General features: G+C 46.9%; 1 protein-coding gene across 2 annotated transcripts in view; it reads left to right on the top strand.

Annotated features, from left to right (window-relative positions):
• The first annotated feature begins 317 nt into the window (after positions 1-317).
• Positions 318-26,382, top strand: part of LOC110309119 (ectonucleoside triphosphate diphosphohydrolase 4) — a 29,829-nt gene continuing 3,764 nt past the window's right edge. Inside the window, exons 1-10 of one of the 2 annotated variants that reach the window (XM_021181547.2) lie at positions 318-448; positions 11,251-11,359; positions 12,849-13,046; positions 14,478-14,683; positions 18,138-18,288; positions 18,908-19,011; positions 20,244-20,303; positions 20,516-20,670; positions 22,364-22,530; positions 24,940-25,264. In XM_021181547.2, coding sequence (XP_021037206.1) covers positions 11,352-11,359; positions 12,849-13,046; positions 14,478-14,683; positions 18,138-18,288; positions 18,908-19,011; positions 20,244-20,303; positions 20,516-20,670; positions 22,364-22,530; positions 24,940-25,264 — 1,374 coding nt within the window. In that variant the 5' untranslated portion in view covers positions 318-448; positions 11,251-11,351. The remainder of the gene's footprint in view (positions 449-11,250; positions 11,360-12,848; positions 13,047-14,477; positions 14,684-18,137; positions 18,289-18,907; positions 19,012-20,243; positions 20,304-20,515; positions 20,671-22,363; positions 22,531-24,939; positions 25,265-26,382) is intronic. The other variant, XM_021181548.2, reaches the window with a different exon arrangement.

Genomic DNA, 26,382 nt, shown 5'->3' on the forward strand with positions numbered 1-26,382 from the left:
ATGATAGTGTCCTGGGTTAAGCCACAAGGCCTAGACCTTGGTAGGCTGTGTGGTTTTCTAGAATCCTCTGGAGCACGAAGAAAAGCTAAGCTGCGGTCTCACCAACACCTTGAAGCTTGGGTACAACCAGGCTAGCCAGAGGTGGCCAGGAGCCACGTGGCGCTCCTTCACTCAGCACCCAGGGAGCCTAGCAGGAGTCCGGAGGCTAACCCAGCACTCGGTGCCAATCATCCGGTAGGCCCTGCCCCACGCAGGTCCGTTTTCCCACCCTCCCCAGCGAGCGCGCTCTCGCCTCCTACGTGCGCGCGCCGGCGCGAGCTGTGACGTGACGTTGGCGGGCGCGCGCCGCGTGGCTCCCGGAAAGGAGCCGAACCTCCGGGAAGCTGGTGGCCGGGATGCGGGGCGCTAGTAGCCGCCCGCTCCCCCGGAGCCGCGGCCCGCCCAGCAGGTGAGGCCGGGGTCCCGAGGGGCGAGGGTAGCGGGAGGTCACGGTCCTGTCCAGCCGTCTCCCCGGGCACATCCGGGCGCCCCGCTGCAGCCTGTGACCCCGGTGACAGGTGCTTGTCCCCCGACACCTCGCCGGGTCTTCGGAGCGTCCTGACCCCATGGCGAGTGTGGGCTGAGGGAGAAGAACTGTTGCTCCCGGGGCTGCATGGCTTCTGCCTGCCTTCCGAAATCTGACACCGACGCATGTAGCATCACGTATTTGCTTTGCTCTAGGCTTCAGGGAAGTTTCCTGTTATATTCTCCCCCCCCCCCCCGTGGAAAAAATGGAGCTGATAGGGAGATAGGGAGGTGGTGCACGGTTGTGTTTCTCAACTTGAGTCCTGCGTGGACTCCTTTTAAAAGGACAAGTCTCCCATTCTCAGGAATATAACCCAGGACCTTGCAGGGCACCTCAGACCCCAGCTAGGTGAACACAGGTGCTGAGACCATAAGTCACTAGAAAACAAAAGAGATGCTTTAGAATTCACGACCTGCGTGGTACACGGTAAACTAGAGGTCAGTAACAATCCTAAATTAGACACTCAGTTGGCATTAGGATGCAGGCTTTATAAAGCTTTTTGTGAGAGGAAATTACCTACACGTCCATCCTCAGAGGGGCCTAATATCTGTATTGTGTTATCTTATGTTTAAGTTGTTTTATTATCTGGTTTGTTAACATAGTTGCAGAACTATGCTTATTTTATATGAGTAGCTAATTTATTTTTTGCTTATCTTAATGTTGATTTACCATCTGTTTTAAAATCTATTATTATTGCATGTGTGGATGATGGGATGATGGGGAGGGGGCGTGTACCTGTGCCCCCACCCACCCCCCCAGGACTGGAGCCCATAGGATGGATAACTTTTTCTGAGGTTTTAGGAAATCAATTCAAATAGTTGTGCTTGCACGGTAAGTGCTTTTGCCTGCTGAGCCATCCTGCTGCCCCCACCACTTGTTTTTGTTGCTCATTGAATTCATGGCTTATATTCTTTTAGCCCTATCCGGAAATGTGTGGTCTGAGACTTTGAGACAAACATGAGAATTGATCTAAGGGTCTATCTTTCACCTGTAGGTGTTCCGTTTGTTTCAGCGAAGGAAGCTACATGTGAATCATGAGATTGGAGTGCAGGAAGACATTAGAAAGTATAACAAGTTAAATCTAGACCTAAAAGTATTACCCAGTGGCCCCGAAAGGCGTGTCATGGCGCAAGCCGGATATGAGGGGGAAACAGCATTATTAAAAGCCAGAGGCCAATATTGGAAGTGCTTGTGTGGAGCAGGCCCACCTTCCAGGACAGAGAGATATTACTGAGAGTGAGGCAAGAGCAGGCTGTTGGTAGTGTGTGGGAACAGATGATGGATTGAGGCTCCCACGTGCTGCATGGAGAGGCTGGTATCATTCCATAGGCTTTCAGGCTTTTCTTTGGTCGTACTTTGAAGGTAGTGTTTCATAGTGTTTACAGTGAAAGCAGAAGCAGCTGCCCACAAGATCCGTCTTGAAGCAGTTTCGTCTGCTGTGGTCATCCTAGAGGCATGGGATGGTTGATGAAGAATTGACAGATTCCTGGGGCTGGGGAGTTGGAGTAGCTGGTAAGGTGCTTTCTGGGAAAGCATGAGGACCTAAGGTCAGATTCCAGCGCTGGGGGAGCCAGGGGAGGGGGCACTTGGAGCTCATTGGCTAACCAGACTAGCTAGCTGGTGAGCGCCAGATTCAATGAGAGACCTTGATTGAGAAAGATGCCTCATGGTGATCACACACATGAGCTCAAGCACATGTGTACACACACACACACACCTGAACATACACAAAAGAATTGAGAGGTCGTAATGAATGATGGGATGTTGGTACAGAAGTGAGATCCAAAGCTGAGGACGAGCTAACCATGCTAGCAGGGAATTGGGAAGTTGGTATATTTTACCTAGACTTGGCTTAACTGAGTTTAAGGTTTCAGGGCTTTAATAAGGTAGAGATGTGGACCTGGGACTGGAGGGAAGTCCTGTTCTGTGGAGAGACTGTGGAGCTGGTGTAGGGAAAATGTCGTCGGCATCAGGCCATTCATCATGGTAGCACATGAATAGCAGGATCCACTAGGACTTGCTGTTTTACACAGAAGAACTATGGAGTGTGTGTGGAGCTCCGTGCACTCTTTAGGTTGCTTTGTTACGACTTTCACCAATAGCTGAGTCACTGCTGCACAGTGACCCATCACCTCAAAGCTCCCCGGCAGGCAGTCATTTCTTACAAGCTCTGCCAGTGTTTGCAGTTGTTGAAGGTTCTCCTTTAATCCTCTGATATTTAAATGATTCCGTTTTGAAACACTCCTCATGTCATCTCAAGTTTTCTAGCTCAGAAGTTCGACTCTCCTAGAGTCTAACCTGTATTTGATTGATTGTCTAAGTGTGCTGTGATGGGTACCCTTGATCGTTAACTTGATGGCTTAGGGAACACCTCAAACATTAATAAGGTATGCATGTAGCTTTCAGCCGTGTCTGTGTGAGCATGTTCACAGGGGATTGACAGAGCCAGTTAGCCTACCCTGAATGTTGGGTACTACTCCATAGGCTAGGTACATCAATGGAGTAAAGAGGAAAAGGTGAAAGCCAGCTAGGGCTAGCGCAGCATCCTCCTTCTGTCCCCTGTTTTCCTCTGCTCCTGACCGCCATGGTATGCTGCTCAGCCAGGCCCTCTGAAACCATAAGCTAAAGCAAGTCCTTCTACCGTGAAAGGTTTTCTCTCAGGTGCTTATCACAGGGATGAGAAGTCTGACTAGCCCAAATCCCATAATACTTGTTTACTGTAGCTGTGTTTTTCACCAAATAAGCCACATGGCTAATGTGTATCAGCTTCATGGCTGAAGAGATGGCTTAGCAGTTAAGGGCACTCACTAACTGCTCTTCCAGAGGACCAGGGTTCACTCTCATGCGCCCACATGGCAGCTCACAACTGCCTTTAACTCTCCTTCCAGGAGATCCAACACCCATACACACACATAATGGGAGAGACTCATCAAGAAATTGCCCCGTGGTCCAGATAGGCTCTTTCTTAGTCACTGTCCTGTTGCTGTGAAGAGACACTCTGGCCAAGACAAGTCTTACAAAAGAAAACATATAATTGGCAGGACGGTTACAGTGTCAGAGGTTTAGTCCATTAACAGCATGGTGGGAAGCACGGCAGCCCACATGGTAGATACTAGAGCAGTAGCTCAGAGCTACTTCCTGACCCACAAGCAGAGAGACTGAGCCTAGCATGGGCTTTGAAACTTCAAACCCCACCCATGACATCCTTCTCCAATAAGCCACACCTCCTAATCCTTCTCAAATAGTGCCACTCCCTAATGACTCAGCATTCAATTACACATGCCTATGGGGGCCCGTTCTAATTCAAACCACCAGAAACTTCATTCCCTTACATTATATTCTGCTAAGGAGGACCCTGCAGCTAGAATCACAAAGGTCCTTGCTCTCTCTGGTAACAGGCCTGCTGCACTTTAGAACTTTGTTTAAAACATGACAGCAGTATTAGGAGTTTGCTCGCCTGAGCTCTGGTGCCAAGAATCCTAGGTGCAGAAACAGGAGTTGGAGTTTACAATTTAAGATCAAGTTACAGTATTGTGCCTTCTTGGCAGCCATCAGCCTCACATCTGCTCTGAGTGAAAGTAATAAGTAATTTATGGACTGTCCTTTTTGTCAAAATTCTGCATGTGTTAAAAGCAAAGTCCTGGGGATGAGGAGATGTAGTCACTCAGTGATTAATAGCGCTAGCTGCTGTCCCAGGGACCTCACAGCCACTCCAGCTCCAAGGGATTTGATGCCCTCTTCTGACTGCAGGCACCTGCGCTTGCACACGCACATAAAGAAAAATAAAGGAAATCTATTTATTTATTTATTTATTTATTTAGGTATTTTCTTCATTTATATTTCATATGCCATCCCAAAAGTCCCCCAGACCCTCCCCACCCCCACCCCCTATCTTTTTAAAAATAAAAAGAAAGCCCTACGACCAATACCAAGTGCTGTAAAGGTTGCTAAGTATGCCGTGATTCTTGGTAAGGTGCATCTTAGAAATGTATTCATCTTTCTTGGCCACACCCAAATTCTTTCATACCTCCACCTCGGATGTTGGCACCAGCCTTCCTGGGCTCTGAGCTCTCACAGGGGAGAGTCCTAGAATTTAACATTCCCAGTGGTCGCTTTCTTCATCCTTTCCTGGACTATAGTGCTGTTGGGGGGTTTTGTGTCCCTTCATGTCACATAGTCCTGAGGCATTAATGACTTTTCTTCTCCCACACCAGTTGGTGTTTAACACTCTCCTTTTCTTTGGTTCTTAGCTCTACTATTGCCCAACAGTAATTGATTATTTTGTGTTCAAATGGCAGTTCCTATGCTGCCTCCTCCTCCTCCTTCTCTTCCTCCTCCTCTTCCTTACTCCTCCTCCTTCTTCCTCCTTCTTCCTCCTCCTCCTTCTTCCTCTTCTTCTTAATTTAGATTATTTTCTTTTATGTCTATGAGTGTTTTCCCTGGCTATGTCTATACTACATGTATTCCTGGTGCCCACAGAGGTCAGAAGAAGTCAAAAGCATTGGATCCTCTGGAGCTGAAGTTACAAATGGTTGCGAGCCACCCTGTGGGAACCCAGGTCCTCTCCGCAAGGGCAACAGTGCTCTTAGGTGCTGCATCATTTCAGCCCTTTTCAGGCTAAGTTTTTTTAAAGTAACCTTTCTCCATATTTCCAGAAGAGGCGGGGAATCAAATACAGGTAGTTTGTCAAAAGTAATTCTGTGGTTTGTCCTGGTGATGAAATCAATATATGGGTTTGAAAACTTAAGCCAAGCCTAGGGAAGAAAGTGAAAATGGTCATCTATCTCATTGCCACTCAGACATAAGCGACACCATTAACATTTTATTTATCATTCTTTTCTGGGTGGTGAAGTGTTTTTATTTATACATGGTGGTGCTCTTGCCATGTCAAGTACAGAGTGACAATGGCCTTTAATAGTCATACTGTGTCCTATTGTGTAAGGGTGCCCTCTCCCCCATAAGTCACATTAGCTTTCGGTGTGTTTTTATAGCGCTAGAAGGAACCCAGGGTCTTACACATGTAAGGCATATATTCATCATCCCAGCCTTACCGTGACATTCAGGACAATGTTTTGCTCTTAAGCACAGTTCTGTGGTGACCATCCTATGCAGGTTTCAGCCAAAACCTACCCTATTGTTTCCCAAGAATAAGTGTCGTGGTCAGTGTTCTATTGCTGTGAAGAGACATCATGGCCACAGCAACTCTTAGAAAGGGAAGTATTTAATTGGGACTTGCTTAGTTTCAGAGGCAGGCAGTCAGACATGGTGCTGGAGAAGGAGCTGAGAGTTCTACACCTGGATCCATAGGTAGCAGGAAGAAGAGGGAACCATTGGGCCTGGCTTGGGCTTCTGAAACCCCAAAGCCCACCCTCAGTGACACTACCTCAAACAAAGCCACACCTACTCCAACAAGGCCGTATCTCCAGTTCCTCTCAAGTAACCCCACTCCCTCATGACCAAGCACTCAAATATATGAGCCTATGGAGGAGGCCATTTGTATTGAAACCACCACAGAAAGTTTCTAGACATATAAAGAGGAGGGCAGGCACATTGAACCTGTCCACATATGTCACTCAAATGCCTCTAGTACACGCTACCTGTCCACCCTCTGCCAGCCTGATAGTTTTCAGGTCGTGTTTTCCTTCGGTCTGTGTGAATACCCTGACCTTGCATCTTTTCTCTTGTTAGCTTCAGTTAACCTTGCCTGGTTTGTGTTGGTGCAGTCCTTCTATTCATGTGAGTGTCATAGAAGCAGAGAATGGTTACCTTTTATTTTCAAAGACTTCTCTTATTGCTTTCAATTATGTGTAAGTGTGTATGGGGGTATGTGCATATGAATGTGCATCCCTTTGGAGGCTCTGGCCATCAGAGAGAGACCCCTGGATCCAGAATTAAAAGACAGGTGAATACTCCGGAAGAGCAACCTGGGAGCCACCTCTCCAGCCTCAAGAGTGGTTACCTTTTGTCTCACGTATTACAAGTTCCTTACCCAAGTTATTGTGTTTGAGAAGGGTTTGTTGTTGTTGTAGCATATGGGAGGTTTAAAATTATACATAGTTATATTTTCTTTTGTTTTCCCGGTTTGAGACATTGATGTCATTTAGAGACAAATCTTAATTATTCTAAGATTATGTCAATATTTGCTTATATTATCACCTTTCCTTTTAATGGATATTTTAAATTTTTAAATCTCTGGGGCATTGAATTTCTCACTATATTAAAATACTTTAAAAAGTTATTTTATAAAAAGATGTTAAAATTCATTATTAAGCATCTATTAAAATATGCTTTTTACATTTTATATGTTTTTTGTTTGGTTGGTTAGGTGGTGGTTGTTGTTTGTTTGTTTGTTTGTTTGTTTTTTCAAGGTGGGGCTTCTCTCTGTATCCTTGGCATTTCTGGAATTTGCTGGCCTCTAACTCAGAGATCTGCCTGCCTCTGCCTCTTAAGTGCTGGATTTAAAGATGTGCACCAACAACAACTGGCTATGAATTTTTAAAAATATTTTTTATTAGGTATTTTCCTCATTTATATTTCCAATGCTATCCCAAAAGTCCCCCATACCCTCCCCTCCCCCACTCCCCTACCCACCCACTCCCACTTTTTGGCCCTGGCGTTCCCCTGTACTGGGGCATATAAAGTTTGCAAGTCCAATGGGCCTCTCTTTCCAGTGATGGCCGACTAGGCCATCTTTTGATACATATGCAGCTAGAGTCAAGAGCTCCGGGGTACTGGTTAGTTTATATTGTTGTTCCACCTATAGGGTTGCAGATCTCTTTAGCTCCTTGGGTATTTTCTCTAGCTCCTCCATTGGGGGCCCTGTGATCCATCCAATAGCTGACTGTGAGCATCCACTTCTGTGTTTGCTAGGCCCCGGCCTAGTCTCACAAGAGACAGCTATATCAGGGTCCTTTCAGCAAAATCTTGCTAGTGTATGCAATGGTGTCAGCGTTTGGAGGCTAATTATGGGATGGATCCCTGGATATGGCAGTCTCTAGATGGTCCATCTTTTTGTCTCAGCTCCAAACTTTGTCTCTGTAACTCCTTCCATGAGTGATTGTTTCCACTTCTAAGAAGGGGCAAAGTGTCCACACTTTGGTCTTCATTCTTCTTGAGTTTCATGTGTTTTGCAAATTGTATCTTGTATCTTGGGTATTCTAAGTTTCTGGGCTAATATCCACGTATCAGTGAGTACATATCATTTGAGTTCTTTTGTGATTGGGTTACCTCACTCAGGATGATGCCCTCCAGGTCCAACCATTTGCCTAGGAATTTCATAAAGATGTGCACCAACAACAACTGGCTATGAATTTTAAAAATGTTTTTAATTATATTTTATTTATTTGTACAGCGGGGAGGAAGGGGAGAGAATTGTATGTTCTCTCTACTGGGTTATACATTCTTTTTTTTCTTTCCTTTTCTCTTCTTTTCTTTCTTTCTTTCCATCCCAATCACTGCCCCCCTCTGGTTCCTACCTCAGAGTCCCTCCTCATGCCTCTCCCTTTCTCCTCTGAGAGGATGGGGCCCCCTGACACATCAAGTCTCTGCAGGATTAGGGGCATCCTCTCCCTCTGAGGCCAGGCAGGGCAACCCTGTTGGGGAACTGATACTACAGTCAGGCTACAGCTTTAGGGACAGCCCCCACTCCAGTTGTTGGGGGACCCACAAGGAGATTGAGCTGCAAGTCTGCTACATATATGTGTAGGGTCCCCAGTGCAGCCCGTGTATGCTCTTTGGTAGGTGGCTCAATCTCTGAGAACTCCAGGGGTCCAGGTTAGTTGACTCTGTTAGTCTTCTTATAGAGTTTCCCTTCCAGGCCTTCAATCCTTCTCATACATAAGAGTCTCCAACCTCCCCCAACTCATACATAAGAGTCTCCAACCTCCATCCAGTGTTTGTCTGTGGGTATCTGTATCTGTTTCAGTCAGCTGCTGGGTAGAGCCTCTCAGAGGACAGTTATATAAGGCTCCTGTATGTCCCTGGTTAGAGGCAGGCAGAGCTGTGGGGTGGGGATGGTTATAAATTCTTCGGGGTTGAGTTTAAGTCAGATTATCTATTTAGTTCTCCCTACTAATGTAGTTGGCACTGGTCCTTGCCTGGGATGGCCTTGTAAAGAGAAAGTCAACCCAAGTGTAACCCCAGAGCCTCCTGTTGTATTAGAGAGGCTTTGGAAAAGGCTCGTGCTCCCTTGATGCCTAGGGGTGCGGGGATTTCAGCCAGTGGACCCCAGGGGGGGGGCACCCTACAGAGCTGAGGAACCTACCGCTTGCATTTGGTGTGGAGACCTCCTGGGATCCATGACGCTGTCTGAAGAGCTTTTGCTTTGCTGTCCATGCCCCTCACAGACTGTGCAGAGCCCGTGTGGCCCCGTGGAAAGCACTGGCATGAGGCCAGTGTGCTAAAGAGTTCTAACAACATTTCATAGTCACAGTTTTGTATTTAATGTCATTGCCATTGTTATTTGTTCCAGTGGGCATAAGCCCAGGGCCTCACTCAGGCTAGGCAAGCACTACAGCTGTGCCACGTCCTCAGCCTACGTTTTACTTTTATATGAAACCAGTCTAACTTCCCCAGGCTACTCTAGAGCTTGGTCTGTCACTCCCCAGGACACTGCTCTTGAGTCCTCGTGTCTCAGCCCCCTGGATAGCTAGAATGACAAGCCTATACCACCACATCTGGCTACAGGGTTTCATTTTAGCTGCTTTAAGTAGCCACACATAACAGCCAGCTAGCTGCTTTATGAGCCACATCAGGGCTCAGGGACCTTCTTCTCACTAAGAGAGAAAAGGGACAGAGGTCTCTCTTTGATTTGAAAAGACTTATCTAATGTAGAGGTTCTTAGCCTTTACCTTCCCAGAACTCTGACCCTTGTCAGAACCTTTCCCAGAGTCCGGTGGTTTAATGCAACAGTCAGCTATGGGTACCATGTTCCTTGCATTTTAGAGAAGGACTCATGGGGCAAGAGAAATGACGACAGCACATGCACAGTATGTTAGAGGACAGGGATTACAGTGTGAGTCACACACTTGAATCCCAGCCCCAGTCTCTGCCCCATGGCCAAATATCACATCACAACATCACAGTAGCAAGTCCCTACCACAAGGACATTGGGAGAACAGAGTAACCACAAACATTTGGAGCACGGCCTGAGCGTTGTAAGCACTCATATATGGGTATTTAATAACGAAGTAAATGCTAAGCTAGGTGTGGTGGCACACACCTTTAGAAATGCAGGCAAATCTCTGTGAGTCTGAGGCCAGTCTGCTCTACACAATGCATACCAGGATGACCAGGGCTGTGTAGAGAGACCTTGTCTCAAAAACACAAAAACAAACAAAAAAAGAAGTAAGTGTAAAATGAGAAAAAAAATAAATAAATCAAGGCTGAGACCTGGATGGAAAGTGGTGTGTGTGCTTACTGACCCCTGAGAAGGTGACGTGGAGTAATGGCTGGAGGTCAGGTGATCAGCTGTAAGGATTGCACTGAAGCAGAGGGAGCAGGGAGGCTACAGAGCAGAGCGAGAGACTTCTAGAAGCTGGCGGGGGGGGGGGGTTGGATGCTGGGGAAAGAGGAGAGCAGGTGAGGAGGTCAGAGATGAGCAGCTGACCCGAGCCTGCAGGGCTGAGGGCACAGGAAGACTGCAGCATTTGTTTGAAGGGCATGAGGTCCCTGGGAGATTCTGAATCCTGGCTTGATGTGATCTACGTTCTGGGTGTCAGCCTCAGGGAAAGAATCCCTGCCTGTGGTGTTGGGAAAGCACCAGAGAGCCCCAGGTGGGACTTCAGGGAGAAGGCAGTGCAGGCAAGAGGTGAGAGCCTAGCCTGCAACAGAGATAAGGAGAAGGTTAGGTTTTAGGTGGACACGAGTGAGGGAAGGATTCTGAGAAGTTGGATAGGGAAGGTGGGGAGTCTGGGGATGAGAATCAGGACAAAGGAGAGGAGGTTGGCATTAAATAGATCGGGGAGTGTGGTTTTAGAAACATGGTTCATGGTCCATGCAGCGTCCAGATGCAGAGACTGGGGATTGACGGTGGTGGATTTGTGCATGACTCAGAGGAGCTGGCTGAAGAAACCAGGTATCTGTGGTATAGGGATGAGCTGAGCTGGAGGCGGTAGAGGGAGTGACTCAGAGCAGGAGAGATGAAGTTAGGAGAGAATGCAGTCTAGGCAGAACACTGGGGGACTCAAGGACAGACAGCTTTGGGACAGAGCCAAGGATCCCCGACAGGATTCCAGAGCAGAGAGGCTGACTAGGCTGTGAAAGTGTTGAGAGGCCCCAGGAGGTAAAGACAAGGAGAACGTTGAAACCATCCTCAGGCTCCAGCAGGTTGGAAAGAGTCCCTGGCTTTGTGAAATGAGGACTGGCGCCAAGGAGGAAAGTAGGCGGGTGAGGGGCCTGAAGCACTAAGGCCAGGACACCTTGCAGTGCCCTTTGTACATCAGAGCAAGTGAACAGATGCTCCGGTTCCCACTGAGTGCATCCTGCATACCCCCCACCTCGCCACTTTCCAGTGCTACAATCACGTCGTGCCCTGAAATTGGTGTGCACGAATGCTGCTCTAACCCAGTAGTCCCCACATAGGATCACCGTCAGGTGGTGTATGGCTGAGTTTGAGTGTCTACTTGGTAGGGCCATAGATATTTTATTTGATTGTCCTCTTCTTGGTTTTTCTCACGCTGAACCAGGGTGGCCCTGACTCCATGAAGGCCCCAGCTCTGATTCTGTCATTGTGGATGACGACGACTGACTCCCACGATATCTCCTGGACCTTGCTTGGCCTTTCAGTATGGGGAGGTGAGTGGTGGGCTTCATCACTAGCCTGTAAACCCTGAGATTTTGATGCTGAAGAAATGGGTCTTAAGAGAGAAGACAATCGGGCTGGAAAGATAGCTCAGTGGTTAAGAGCGCTGACTGCTCTTCTGAGGCCCCGAGTTCAAATCCCAGCAACCACATGGTGGCTCACAACTATCTGTAATGAGATCTGACGCCCTCTTCTGGTGCGTCTGAAGACAGCTACATGTACTTAGAATAATAAATAAATCTTTAGACCAGAGCAAGCAGAGCCAGAGCAAGCTGAGCGACCAGAGCAAACAGAAGTCCTGAATTCAAATTCCCAGCAACCACGTGAAGGCTCACAACTATCAGTGAAAAGCTACAGTGTACTCATATACATAAAATTAATTAATCTTTAAAGAGAGAGAGAGAGAGAGAGAGAGAGAGAGAGAGAGAGAGAGAAGACAATCTAAATCCCAAGAGAGAAGGGTTTGACATTGTGTTGTACCAGTCTAAAAACATTGGCCCTGCAGAGCCCAGTGGGGCACTTGTCAAGGAAAAAAAAGACAAAGGTTAGTGTGAACCAGTTTAGGCCTGCACGTTGGCATCTTCGGATGTTATATTAGCACGGGATAGCTGCCTAGAGCCTCTGAAGTGCAGAGGAGGAAGACATGTGCATGGAGTGTCCTCAGAACCCCTGTGACAGGAAACACAGTGGGCGTGTCCAGGGTTTGGCAGTCTGTCTCCTTCAATGAGAGGTTTCAGTCCATGAAGTACTCCTCACAACAGAGAAGATGGAAACTCTGAAATGTGAGATGCACCCCACAGGCGGCACCGGCTCACGACTCTACAGTTTGCCTCTTTTTTGTGGCATACATTGGACTCCTTCCTGTTTGTAAAACATGTCTCGGAGGAATCTTTCTAACATCATGAGACTCATCCAAGTTGCCTTACTGACTCCATAAAGGAGAGACTGTTGAAAGACTGCTTTTCCCATTGCTGGGTCACCTGGGATAAATTTACATTAGAATTGCATGTTAAGAAAAATCTCGCTTCTCCTAAGCCATTGACTCATTAATGCATCATGTTTGGTCCATTAAGCTGCCGCCGTTTATGGGGTCGCTTACAGAATGTTGTTTCTGTATCTTCAGTTCCCCTTTGGTGCCATCATCCTTAAATTGGATTTCATTATAGATTTATGTGTTTATCTGGCTAAACTTATGAACTGGGATTCCCTTTTGGGGAAAGGCAGGTGTTTTTGTAATACTCTTAAGAAAGGGGCGAGACGTGTGTGTATTATAATACAGGAGTATTATAACCAGCAGGGCTTCATTCTCATCAAGTCATTTAATAGTGATGCACTGCATAACCGAACAGCAACCCGGCGCGTGCTCAGCAGAGCCACCAGCAGCCAGGAAGCAAGCGGGGGAGAGCACGCTGAACACTGGGCAGGTGAGCACAGGTCTCATCCAAGCGTGTTACTTTAAAATCTGTTTCTTTGGAATTTCAGGATTGGCATTTCCTGTCTCTTTCCTGCCTCATGGCATTTTAGCATCTCTCCAGTGGGCTGTCCTCGAATTCTGAACACCAATTTACGACAAATCGTTGTCATTAGCATCCTGGCTGCAGCTGTCTCCCTTTTATACTTCTCTGTTGTCATAATCCGCAGCAAGTATGGGTGGCTGTCAAAGGACAAGAAATTTCAAAGGTGAGAGATAAAGACTTTGTGTTCCAGGAGGAACGTCATACCTTCCGGCTGACTTTGTTCCAGACAGAGCACTGGGTAGCTTACAGAGTACAAGAGGTGTATTTCTCACAGCTCTAAAATAGTGTTCTCACCCTGTGGCCCCTTGGAAAGTCGAATGACCCTCTACAGGGGTCGCCTGAGACCATTGGAAAACATAGATGTTTATATTACAGTTCATAACAGTAGCAACATTACAGTATGAAGTAGCAATGAAATAACCTTTATGGTGTCACCCAACATGAAGAACTGTATTGAAGCATCGCAGCATGAGCAAGGTTGGGAACCCCTGTTCTAGAAGGTGGGGGGTCCAAGAGCAAAACGCCAGCAGAGTTTGTATCCGGTGAGGGCCTTGTCCCAGTTGCCACAGCAAGAAGGGGTGGGGGTCACTCTGATGTCTCCTTTCTCCTGATCTGTTCACCTCCCAGAGGTAACTCATGGTTAGACTCACAGCAACTGACCATCAGAGGAGAGAACGGTCCCTGGACCATCATGTGATGGCTGAACAGGCACAGGAACATACAGCTGTAGGAACTGGACCCTGTGCTGACTACCTGTTAACAAATTGGACTGTTCCAGTACCTGACAAATACAGAAGTGTAGGCTTACAGCCATCCATTGGACTGAGAACAGGTTCCCCAATGAGCTAGAGAAAGGACCCAAGGAGCTGAAGGGGTTTGCAGCCCCATAGGAGGAACAACAATATGAGCTAACCAGTACTCCTGAGCTCCCAGGGACTAAACCACCAACCAAAAAGTACACATGGAGGGACCCATGGCTCTAGCCGCATATGTAGCAGAGTATGGCCTAGTCGTTCATCAATGGGAGGAGAGGCCCTTGGTCCCGTGAAGGCTCAATGCCCCAGTGTAGGGGAATGCCAGGGCCATGAAGTGGGAGTGGGTGGGTTGGTAAGTGGCGGGGGAGGGGGTTGGGGAAGTAGGGGGACAGGGTTTTTGGAGTGGAAACCAGGAAAGGGGATAACATTTGAAATGTAAATAAAGAAAATATGTAATAAGAAAATTTAAATTGGACTGTTGGAAGTGCCTGAGAGCTGTCTGTGAGTCCATGTTTAAGAGGCTGTGGCATAGTCAGGGAGCCCCTTTCATGTGTTTTAAGCTGGGTTCTGAGTAAACATTTGCACATTGGAGACAGTTGTGTCTCTGCAACCTGTGGAGTGTGCCCAGGGGAGGTGAGCATATACCTGAGTAGGAGGTTCCCAGTGGGCAGGACTGGTTTGGTCGTCTTTTGACTCATCATCTGGCTTAGAGAGAGTGCCCGAGAGAGATCATTACGCAGCATGGAGGTCACTAACATGGTGTTTCTGCAGTGAGCCTTCCCTGTTAGAGCAGGACGATGCTCTGTTTAAATAATAACACTCATGTATTTCTAAACAAGGTACTTGGCCCGAGTCACAGACGTTGAGGCCACAGACACCAACAACCCCAGCGTGAACTATGGCATCGTGGTAGACTGCGGCAGCAGTGGGTCTCGGATATTTGTCTACTGCTGGCCTCGGCACAATGGCAATCCTCACGATCTGCTGGACATCAGACAGATGAGGGACAAAAACCGGAAGCCGGTGGTGATGAAGATTAAGCCCGGTATGGAATAGGAACCGCCGAGGACCGGAACCAGGTTCTGGGCTCCTGTGATTCTGCAATCCCACTCACTGCAATACCTCCCCTCTCGCTCCACACTGCCTAGCCTGCTTCCAGGTTCAAGGCAGGGCCTAACATAACGGCTGGCTTGGTTTCACTTCCCATTTCCTTATCTTGATCACACATCCACAGCCTGTGTCTTTTCTGTCGCCTGTGGTCATCATCACAGTCGCCCCATGGTGTATGCTAACACTGCTGAGATTTCGTTTTGTTTTTCCTGGTTAGTAGCTCTTTCTTAAACAGACATTTTCAGATAACTCTTGAAAATCTATACCTTAAATATTTGCATATTATTTGTTTAAATATTGGTACGTATTATGATTACTACCCAGATGTCTCCCTTCCTGTCATCACTACCCTTTCTCTTCTCTTCCCCCTCCTCCACCTCATCTCCCCCCCTCTTGCCCCTTTCTCTTTCTTTCGTGGTGCTGGTAGTGACCCTAAGAGTCATATATGCTAGCCAGGTGCTCTCCCAGCAAGTTCTATCCCTCTTTATTTTTGAGACAGTATTTTACTAAGATACCCAGGCTGGCTTCTGCTTACAATTCTTCTGCCCTGGGTCACTAGACTCCACTTGCCCAGGTGTATTTCCTATGTTCTAGATTATAAGGGCAACCTCGGGACTTAAAGAGAATGAATGTAACCAGGCAGTGGTGGCACACACCTTTAATCCCAGCACTCAGGAAGCAGAGGCAGGTGGATCTCTGTGAGTTCATGGCCATCTTGCTCTACAGAGTGAGTTCCAGGGACACACAAAGAAACCCTGTCGTAAAAAAACAAAAACAAACCCAAAAAAGTGAATGTAAATGCACTCAGTTTTTAAAGATCATTTAAGGATCATTTCACATCTAAGCAGTGTGAGGGGTAAAATCAAGGCTTGGTTTCCTCGTTAAATAGCTTAAGCAGCGACAGTCTCCAGCCTTCTCGGGCTCTCTCTGCCTCGTCCATGGTTGGTACCCTCTTGGCAGCAGTGGGAATGGAACATTTAAAAATGAGTTTTCCTTACCGGATACTCAATAAGCGCTGACTTAAAACAGTAGGCTACCCAGCATAACAGAGACACTGAACATCTGCTTTGTCTCTCACCTGTGTGTGAGTGCTAAAATATCAAATACCGAGGATTCAATACATTTATTTTTTAAAATGTCAGAGAGACGCAAAGAAATGACCCAGGCTCAAAGAGATGGGCATGCTAGGTGCTCGCTTTCATTGCTTTACAGTGTGCTCATGTCTCTTGTGGTACACTGTGCCCATAAATACCGAGAATTATAACCTGACACAGAGAGCTTAAAACAGAGTACTGATAAGTAATAACCAGCGTAGTTTATTACCCTCCATCTGAGAAGTGTATTTCCATAAACAAAGATTCTGATATTTACTTAGTGCTAACTTAATTCTCCATTGTTCTGACCCTTAAAATTGTATATATGCCTAATCTAGAAATAACTTCAGGGTTAACCTGATACCGCTCATTTCCCAGGAGCCTCAGAACCAAAGCTCAGTAAAACACTTTGCCTTTTGACGAGCTTCACATGACAGCCTAGCTGAACGCCTTCCACAGAAGTCTTCCCTAGTAGACCACTAATGGAGACTAGTTCTCCTTACAGCCCTCGGGATGAAACTCAAGTCCTCATGGAGGTACATGCCAGGATCTCGGTCACAGCTGGCTTAGCATGGTTCCCTTCACAGGATGGATCAGCCAAACAAACTGTTCTCATTGAGGTGTACTCAGGAATCTGTTAGATCCAGCTTAGCACGGTTCTTACGAAGGTAGAAATCAGTGAGCCATTTTTATAGCAATGCTGTTTGACTCCTAGTCTCTCAGTGTTAATATAAACAACTCTCGAAGTATATTAAAAATAGATTCTGGTTAGTTTGGGATTTAGTTTTCCACTGAACTAGCTCAGTGTGTTAACAAAGTTTTGCCTTTAACTCCATTTTCTGCTGTTTCCTTTCTGGGTCTACAATTCCCTAACGTGTGAAGCAAGAAATTGTCGAACTCAAGTCCCCATTGCTTTGATATTGTAGGCTCAATGACAGCTATAAATACCCATTGACTTTTTTTTAAAAGATGTGTGTATTGATTGTGTCTGTGTGCCTGAGTGTATGTATATGCAATGCATGTATGCAAGTGCTTAGGGAGGCCAGAAGAGGGCATTGGAGTCCCTGAACTGGTTGGTTGTATGCCACCGTGTAAGTGCTGGGAACCAAACCTAGGTCCTCTGCAAGAGCAGCCAGTGCTTTAGCTGCTGAGCTGTCTCCTTGGCTCCCATTCACTTCTAATAAGTATTGAACAGAGCTTCCTGAGCACCTCCACCTGCCAGGCACTCCTGAGTGCTGGGATATGAACTGAACAAGACACAGTGTGTGCCCTTCACCAGCTGTAATGAGACAGACAGCTAAGGAATGTGGTGTGATGGACAGATACATTACAGCTGGTGCTCAGGAGAGCTGGTGTCTCTCTTAGAACTTTGCTAGGGAAGACTTGTGTGGATGAAGGAGCTGATTGGACAGGCAGAAGTTGACTGGGTAAAGGAGGTAGAGGAAGAGAAGGCTCTTCCTGCAGGGGACTCAGAGGCCCGAAGGCCAGAGCAGGGTGCAGAAATTAGTTCAGTGCTTTGGGTGAGAGAAAGGGACTCAAAGGAGGTAAGGATGGGCCATTGGGTGGGTAGCTGTGTATCTCTAAGCTGAGTTTGTCTGCGTTGGTTAGAGGATCCATAGAAGGGTTTAAAACAAAAACAAAAAAGCATCCTTGGGGTAGGGGGTGGAGGGATCAGTGGAAACTGGAAAGCAGTCAGATTAGGCCAGTAGCAGATGACAGGGGCCAAAGAAACTAGCATAAGCAGGCCCAGAAGTAGTCGGTGAAAGTGGAAGGCAGTGCACACGGGCATGGGAGAGACTTTACCCTGGATGCCAGCCTGGGCACAGGGCAGGGAACAGGCAGCAGAAACAGATCTGTAGTACCAGCTGCAGACTAGGTCATGTTTGGGGTGTCCATGAGGACAGGCAGTACCTGTGTGCATTAGACAATCACCTTGGCCTGATCTGAAGGTTGGAAAGAGCTCTGGGGACTGATGATATGAGCTGAAGATCTGTGGCATGTGGGTGGCATTACAGCCATTGGGGTTTGCCTGAGCAGAGAAGGGCCATTTCTCAAGGGCAAGAATGTGCTCCTGTGTGGGACACCTAGCAGATGCTCCGTCAGCTCAATATCCTGATGACAGAGACGAGGGCATGGACCTGAACCCTTCATGCCACACAGCAGTGTGGAAGTAGAGGAATAGGCAAAACTAGGAGAATACAGAGTGAAGCCTGAATCTCTCCGAGCTTCAGCACACTGAAGACATTTCTCTTAGCGCCATGACATCCCTGCTAACCCAACTGTCCATCTCTGCAGGCATCTCAGAGTTTGCTACCTCTCCAGAAAAAGTCAGCGACTACATTTCTCCGCTTCTGAGCTTTGCTGCAGAACATGTGCCTCGGGCAAAACACAAAGAGACACCTCTCTACATTCTCTGCACAGCGGGAATGAGAGTCCTTCCTGAAAGGTGATCTTCCTCAGCCTGGAGGGTGGGTGGTCTCTGCAAAGGAGGGGTGGCTTACTCTTCTCTCCTCCTCATCACCATCGTTACTGGCTTCATTGTGGCATTGAAAATCCTTTCTTGAGTCAGGACGAGTCTCAGAGCTCTTCCCTTATGCAGACCTCACCAAAGAGCTTTTAATCTACTTATTTTTGACTATAAATGGTAAGGTTAACTTTTCAGGGGTTGGGGTGGGTCAAAGTGTCTCCTATACCAGGTTGGCCTCAAGCTAAATATGTAGCAGAGCCTGACCTTAAATGTCCAATCCTTCTGCCTGTGCCTCCTGTGTGCTGGGGCTGTGGGCTTACCCCACGATGCCCAGTTTATACAGTGCTGCGAATGAGGCTCGGGGCTTCATCCATGCTCGACAAGCCCTCCACCCACTGAGCTGGAAATCACACGGTTCACATAACTTTTTCATTTGGAAAGAACATTCCTGAGATAAGCAATCTTTTCAATGAAATCACTTCAGTTTCACAATTAACTCTTTCATGTAGGATATAACAGAGCCGCAAGTTGTCTTTGTTTTTGTTTCAAAAAAAATGAAGAATATGGGTTGACAGTAGATTCTGGGACTGTCTTACAGCCAGCAGAAAGCCATCCTGGAGGATCTCCTGACCGACATCCCTGTGCACTATGACTTCCTGTTTTCTGACTCCCATGCTGAAGTCATCTCAGGAAAACAAGAAGGTTGGTATCAGACCATCAGTTTGGAGTGTTGGAAACAGCGCCATCAGAGCCTCCCTCCCCACTGTGCATTGTATCGAATCACTGGAAACCGGAACCTCGAGTTACTCTTAAAAGACTACATAAGTCTCTTAGATGGTTGGTCTTATTGTACGGCCCTAAAAGTAACCGTTAAACATAGCTCATCTGTCCTCACCACATTTAGGGAATGTATTTTGAACATACTGATGGAGGAAGCCTGTGTCCTTGCCCAGCTGATAGGTCCTTCTGGGCCGTGTACTTCTGACTTACTGATACCAAGGAGGAATTCTTGCCTTTGATGAACTGAAAAAAATATTAGTTCTGTTTTAGAGAAATGATTCCACCTGAGTGAGAAACAACCCGTCAGTGAAATGGTATTGTAGGAGCAGGGATCTAGATGTGTGGTGTCTGTTCCTCTGTCGCGCACCAGCCAGCCAGGGTTCCTGTGGAAGGGCACCGGGAAACTTGGGCAGACTTGGGCAGGTCAGCCATGAGCTCCTTACAGACAAGTACGGCCCTCAGAATTGTAAGAGGTCACTTCCGGCACCCAAAGGAAGTGGAAAAAAAAAATACCCTGGGACTGTGAAAGGCAAAGACATCAATCCTTCCCTCTGCCCAGCTAGGAATGTTCTGAGAACTGTTGCTGCAGGTGGGAAGGAATGCCACTGTGGACCAACACAGGCTTTCACTTGGTCAGATCATGGCCCTGTGGAAAGGTGGTGGTGATGGTGAAAGCTGGGCACATACTGAATTATCAGCCTGCTGCTGCGGACATTGGTCTTTGGCCCAGCCCAACAGGATAGGCTAGAGGAGGCTGCTGTCGGAGGTTGATTAGCCTGTCGTCTCCACTGTGTAATGACACAAATCACGGGAGCAGTGGGAATGGATAGAAATGGGCGGTAGGGAATGTTGCCAGGTATAGGCTGAGACTTAGCAGCTGTGTGGGTGACAAAGATTCAGGAAAGATGAGAGGAAGTTAGTGTGGAATCACTGGGGAATTTACATTTTCAACACATCTGATATAAAGTGTAAGCTTTAAAATTGAGAGTTCTTATAAAAACACTAGGGCAAAATAAAACAGCAGAAATGTGTTATTTGGTGATTCTGTCTCAGGCTGTCAGGGGTTAAAACAAGTGAGACAGCTTACAGAGACCAAATTGATCAGAGATTTAAAACTTAATTTTTTTTTCTCCATTCTGCTCTGAAATGTCTAGGTGTGTATGCTTGGATCGGCATTAATTTTGTCCTCGGACGGTTTGAGCATATTGAGGAGGGTAAGTGCCATCTTCCCACTAGCCGTCTGGTTGGAAGTTACAGCCACAGAGTACGGTCAAGCCAGGGGCAGAGAAGGAGCTAAGAGTTACGAGAGAGCTCGGTGCCAAGGGTCGGGCCAGCAGAGCTGCAGTCTAAGCTCCAGTTGAGTCGTCAAGCCCATGGGGAGGAGTGGCCTGAGCGCTTCAAAGAGAGGGGACACTTCTCTCTCCAGATGACGAGGCGGTTGTGGAAGTCAACATTCCGGGCAGCGAGAGCAGCGAGGCCATCGTGCGGAAAAGGACGGCTGGTGTCCTCGACATGGGAGGCGTGTCTACCCAGATAGCGTACGAAGTCCCCCAAACTGTAAGCTTTGTCTCCTCACAGCAGGTTATTATCTGGACAGACTGCCTTCTGTTTGGTTCCATTTTCATTTAACATGTCTCCATCCATCTTTGTTTTGTTTCCTGAGTCTGGACACATCCCCACTCTGCTTGCTGAGGTTCACCTTCTCAACCCAGGAGGAAGGAGGCGGGAGAAAGAGGCAGGCCTCAGCCAAGCCGATTGCGTTTGTACATTGAGACTAGCTGGTTTGTTTTCTGAAAGAGTTTTTCTCTGGTTTATATGTCAGTCGCATGCCTGAGCTTTTGTTTATATTTTCACTTCAGTCACTTTTAAAAAACAATACAGCATTATATATCATTAGGAAGTTATGACCAGCACAATCGTTTTTGGTTTTGAACTGTTCTGGGAAATATTGAGGTTGGTACCCAGTACTCCACATCTGGTTCATCCCATCCTTCCTCCAGCCCTTCAGTGCCCTGTCAGGGTCTGTGGTCCTAGGCAGGCTGTGCCTTCCAAAAAGGACAACAGGGTCATTTCCATGTGTCCCAAAATCATCACGTCTCTCCTTACTGTTTCCATCCAGATGTAAATTGACACCAAAGCAAGGCCTCCTACACTGTCTCCCCCACAGTAGGGATCATGTACCAGGTGGAGGCTCAGAGTTAAGCCATGGAGCTGAACAAGCTTAGCTGACAGCTTCACCCTGTTCCTCCTAGCAGTGTGACCTCATGCTGGTCCTGTAACTTCTATGAGCCAGTCTCTTGTGAAAAGTCCCAACACCGTGGCCATTGAATGGCTGCTCTCTGCCAAACGCTAAGCCCCTGGTGTGAGCTGAGGAGGCACCATTGCTCCTTGGAAAAGTGCTTTAGAAATTCAAGCCGGGCAGTGGTGGCGCACGCCTTTAATCCCAGCACTTGGGAGGCAGAGGCAGACAGATTTCTGAGTTTGAGGCCAGCCTGGTCTACAGAGTCCCAGGACAGCCACAGAGAAACCCTGTCTCAAAAACCAGAAAGGGGGAAAAAAGAGAGAAAAGAAAAAGATATTCAAGTATACTTCCCATCCTTGATATATCTCTAGAGGCTGCCTTGCCTGCCTTCTCCCTTCATTGTAAGGTAGCAAACTACAAAGAGAGCTTAGGGCAAACAGGAGAGTAAAAACTCCCCCTGGACTCACAATGTTAAAAAGAAAAAAGCATTGTTAATGTTTTGGTGATTTTTCTCCACTATTTTTATTCCTGTCATAGTTTAAAGGTGTGGTTGTTACATTTTTGCCTTCCGTGTGATTGTGTGCCCATTATTCACAGTGCTCTGTGTATTCCTCTATAACTGACGACTGCCATTAACCTAACCCTCCCTTACTGTTGACCACTCAGAGGCTATTTCGTTTTGTTTGGTTTTGGTTTTGGTTTTGGTTTTTAAAGGTGTCTTTATTTATTGGGACATTCCTATGTTTGGGTCTGTGTCCACAGCAGGAGGTAGCATAAATCGATCTGTGGGTCAGAGAGGAGGAACTATATAGTTCTGACCCCCTTTTCAGAAAGTCCTAATACCACACATGTGCAGCAGCTGCAGTTCCCTCAGTTAGAATCATACTGCATTATGAACAACGCTTAGCGCATCCTTGGAGGAGGTGGAGAGAGAATCTGCTGCTCTTAATAGAGCTCTTTTTAGACCCTTCTTTTGTAACTGGAGCTAACGTTGCTTTAGAATACCGAAATGTGTCGTTCCTGTGCCTACAGGAAGAAGTAGCTAAAAACCTGTTAGCTGAATTCAACCTGGGGTGTGATGTCCACCAGACTGAGCATGTGTACCGCGTCTACGTGGCCACGTTCCTTGGGTTTGGTGGTAATGCTGCCCGGCAGAGATATGAAGACCGACTATTTGCCAGCACAGTTCAGAAAAACAGGTACAGTCCCTGCCACTCCTCAGCAGGCACCTGCAGGCCTAGCTTGCTCCTCATCAAAACTAGATTCAGGTCAAGTACCTGCTTTTTAGCTGCCCCGTGCTAGAAGGACTGAGGGGTCCTCAGGGTCCTGTCAGCAGCCCCCATCCCACCCGTGTCTGTGCTTGCATTTTCTCTCTCTCCATCTGATAGAGGGGACTCTCACTGTCACTTAGACGACTTAGTTGCTCCTGAGTGACTGGGAGCAAAGGTGTGGAAAAGCACAGACAGTGACGCCCACTGCTGACCCCCCCCCCGCCCCCGCCCCCTGTGAGGCTCACACCAGCCGCTGCCCTTGACCTCAGAAAGTCTCAAATAAGGAATGTTCTAGAGATACTGAGCGCTGTCGCTGAGAACCACAGTGAAAGGGGATTGAGAGTAAAGAAATACCTTGAAGTAATTTTAGGATAATAAAATATTTTTAAGTTGGGTCTGATGGTACATGCCTGTAAATCATTACATCATTAGTTTGAGGCCTATTAAGACCCTATCTCAAAAAACAAACCTAAATAACAACTAAAAACTCCACATTTTTATGAGAGGAAACTTTAAAAAACTGAGTTTGTGTGAAATTCTGGTGTAGAAAAATATGTGAAAGAAAAACAGGAAAGGGCATCACTCCTGTCAGATTGACGCTTGTGAGTTTAGCTAGGCATGGGGTACACGCCCTTAGTTCTACCCTGTGGGAGGCCATCCTACTCTGCATGGTTTCAGGCCACATAGTACTACATAGCAGGACCCTGTCTTTAAAAAAAAAATAAAATAAAAAGCCAGGCAGTGGCGATATACGCCTTCAATCCCAGCACTCAGGAGGCAGAGGCAGGCAGATCTCTGTAAATTTGAGGCCACGCTGGTCCACAAAGAGAGTTTCCGGGCAGACAGAATACACAGAGAAAACCTGTCTTGAAAAAAATCCAATAAATAAATGAATGACTATAGTAATAAGCGTCACAGTATAGCAGTTACTTATTTGAAGTATGCCCATCAGAACAGACAGATGGCTTGGGATCAGAAGGACAGAGGCTGGGTATGTAAGACACCTTCCTCTTCCTGTATCTGGTCTGTTTGTTTTGATAGAATGTTTTAAAGGTGAAATGATCATTTTAGAGCTAAGTAATAGTATATTTACTTGGCCAACTTAATCATTTTCAAAAATTGTATTAGTTATTTTTATGTGTATAGGTGTTTGCCTACATGTAGGTCTGTACACTGTATGCAAGCAGTGTCCATGGAGGCCAGAAGTGGGCACTAGATCCCCTGGAACTGGTGTTACAGGTGAGCCTCCATGTGGGTGCTAGGAATAAACCTAGATCTCCTAGAGAGCCACCAGTTCTTACCCACTGAATCATCTTTCCAGCCCTGTCCAATTTAATCTTAATAAATCAGTGAGGGCCTAAAACTTAATAAAGACCAAGTTGGAGCTACTTGGTATGAGTTTATCCGAAGTTCATATCCATAAGTACAAAGTTCTCTGATTACCTTAAAAGCTAATTGATAGGTATTCATTACAACAGCGGTAGTTCCGTGGTGTTGCTTTTTGTTTTAAATTTGTGTCTAGAACCTTTTGTTATAGTTATTTTTCATAAAAGTCTTAAAATTTTTAAATAGAAATATAAATTTGAAGCTTACTTTCATAGATTTATTAAACACTTTCTTCTGACTACTGAGTTTTACTAATTGGGTTTTATTATTAATTTTTTTTAAAGTTTTGTATAATGTATAGTCCAGTGGCACTCCTAAGCTAGACATAGAACACAAAACAGTAGTGTGAGACACACATTTAGTGGCTCAAAATTCCTGATAATTATAAGCATGCCATTAATTAAGCCTTGAAATTCATACCTGTCTTTGCCACTTATAATGGTAGTTCATTTCTTTAAAGTAAATAGTTTTATGGCAAAGACCATTGTTGATTAAACTCTAGTACATTATGAGTAACCCTGATGGGAGGAATGCATGACTTGTTAGAAAAGACTGTCAGTGAGGGCAAGTGACTCCATCAGAGTTCAACTCCTAACAGTCAGACCTGGGAGTCCACAGTACTCAACACAGGCAGACCAGGGAGTCCACAGGACCCAACACAGGCAGACCTGGGAGTCCATAGTATCCGATACTAGCATCACTTCCACTGTCAAAAAAGTCAGGTCACCTCACTCCTTGTTTAACTGGATTCAGCATGCTAATTTATGTATGCAGTTGTGGATCTCTGCAAGAGGGTTGTATGACAATTTTACTAACTTTGTTTGGAACACTTTGTATTCCCACACTCAATTCTGTGGGACCCACGTTAGGAGAACACTGGTTTGCAGCCACTTGTCCAAAGCACAGTGTATGTGGCATGGGTCTCATGGTAAATGGTTCTTTGTGCCACAGGCTCCTGGGTAAACAGACTGGTCTGACTCCTGATGCTCCACTCCTGGATCCCTGCTTGCCTCTGGACATTAAAGATGAGATCCAGCAAAACGGGCAGACCCTATACCTTCGGGGGACCGGAGACTTTGACCTGTGTCGAGAAACCCTGCAGCCTTTCATGAACAAAACCAATGAGACCCAGACTTCCCTCAATGGCGTCTACCAGCCTCCAATCCACTTCCAGAACAGTGAATTCTACGGCTTCTCTGAGTTCTACTACTGCACCGAGGATGTCTTGCGAATGGGGGGAGACTACAATGCTGCTAAATTCACTAAAGCTGCCAAGGTAATGTGCCGAGAAGGTCTGTGCTGTGCAGAGACCATGCGGGCTGCAGGTCCTGCCTCTGTCTTCTTGTAGGGAAACATTTGTAGTGAATCGTTGGGATGTCCTTTCCCTTCACTTGTCCTGTGGGGAGCAGTCACAGAAGAAAGTCTAAGCTCTACTAACGGTATTATCACCAGGAATGTACACAACAGAGTCTTGAGTTGACTTTTGGTTGACACATCTCAAAATCCTTTCAGCAGCCACCCACCCCCCATAGCAGCCAGGACACACCTATGATCTTGTTCCCGCTGCTCTCCCTCTTTGTCAGAGGTTTGCTCTGTCAAATGTCATCAGCCTCAATGGTTCTTGTCTTCCAGTCATAGCCCATTGCCCTTCAAGTTCATCAATTCATCAATTGTCCCATCTGTGCTGTGGTTGTCTGGCTACTGACGTTCAGTCTCTGATCCTAACCCATTGAGTTTCATGATTCTAAACAAATCCACAGTTTTCTCTGTCTGTCTGTTTTGTGCCATCTTAGTTGATTTACCAGCCATCCAGTCCCCTTCCTCCAGGCATGGCTCTTGTATGATTTTATTTATAGTGCTGGGAATGGAGTCCCGGGCCTCATACATGCTGGGCAATGCTGTCTCACTGAGCAGTGTCCTGAACCCTCTGCCTCTCTCTCTTTCTGATGCCCCTCCCACCCCTGTAAGCAGCGGTAGTTTCTCTCATGAGTACTCCTCAAGCCTGTCCCTGATTCCTGTTCTACTCTCACTGTCCTTGCCAGCCCTCTGGCTCACCAGGCGCTGTCCAACAGGTCCTCTGTGTTTGGTGTCCCTGGGGCTCACCTGCATGCTGTCCTGGGGTGTTCAGTCTGAAGCTTTCATGCAGCCACCTTGCTGTACTAGTTAAAGTCTTCAGCCGTTTCACAGGCTGAATTCCACTGGTCTCAGCCTGTCACCCTGGCTCAGTATCCTGTCAGCATGGCAAGCAGCATGGCCTCACACTGTGAACCCCAACCTCCCTCCCTCCCTCCCTCCCTCCCTCTCTCTCTCTCTCTCTCTCTCTCTCTCTCTCTCTCTCTCTCTCTCTCTCTCTCTCTCTCTGTGTGTGTCTGTCTGTGTCTCTGTCTCTGTCTC

The sequence above is a fragment of the Mus caroli genome, chromosome 14 (assembly GCF_900094665.2).
Source record: "Mus caroli chromosome 14, CAROLI_EIJ_v1.1, whole genome shotgun sequence".
Taxonomy (NCBI): Eukaryota; Metazoa; Chordata; class Mammalia; order Rodentia; family Muridae; genus Mus; species Mus caroli.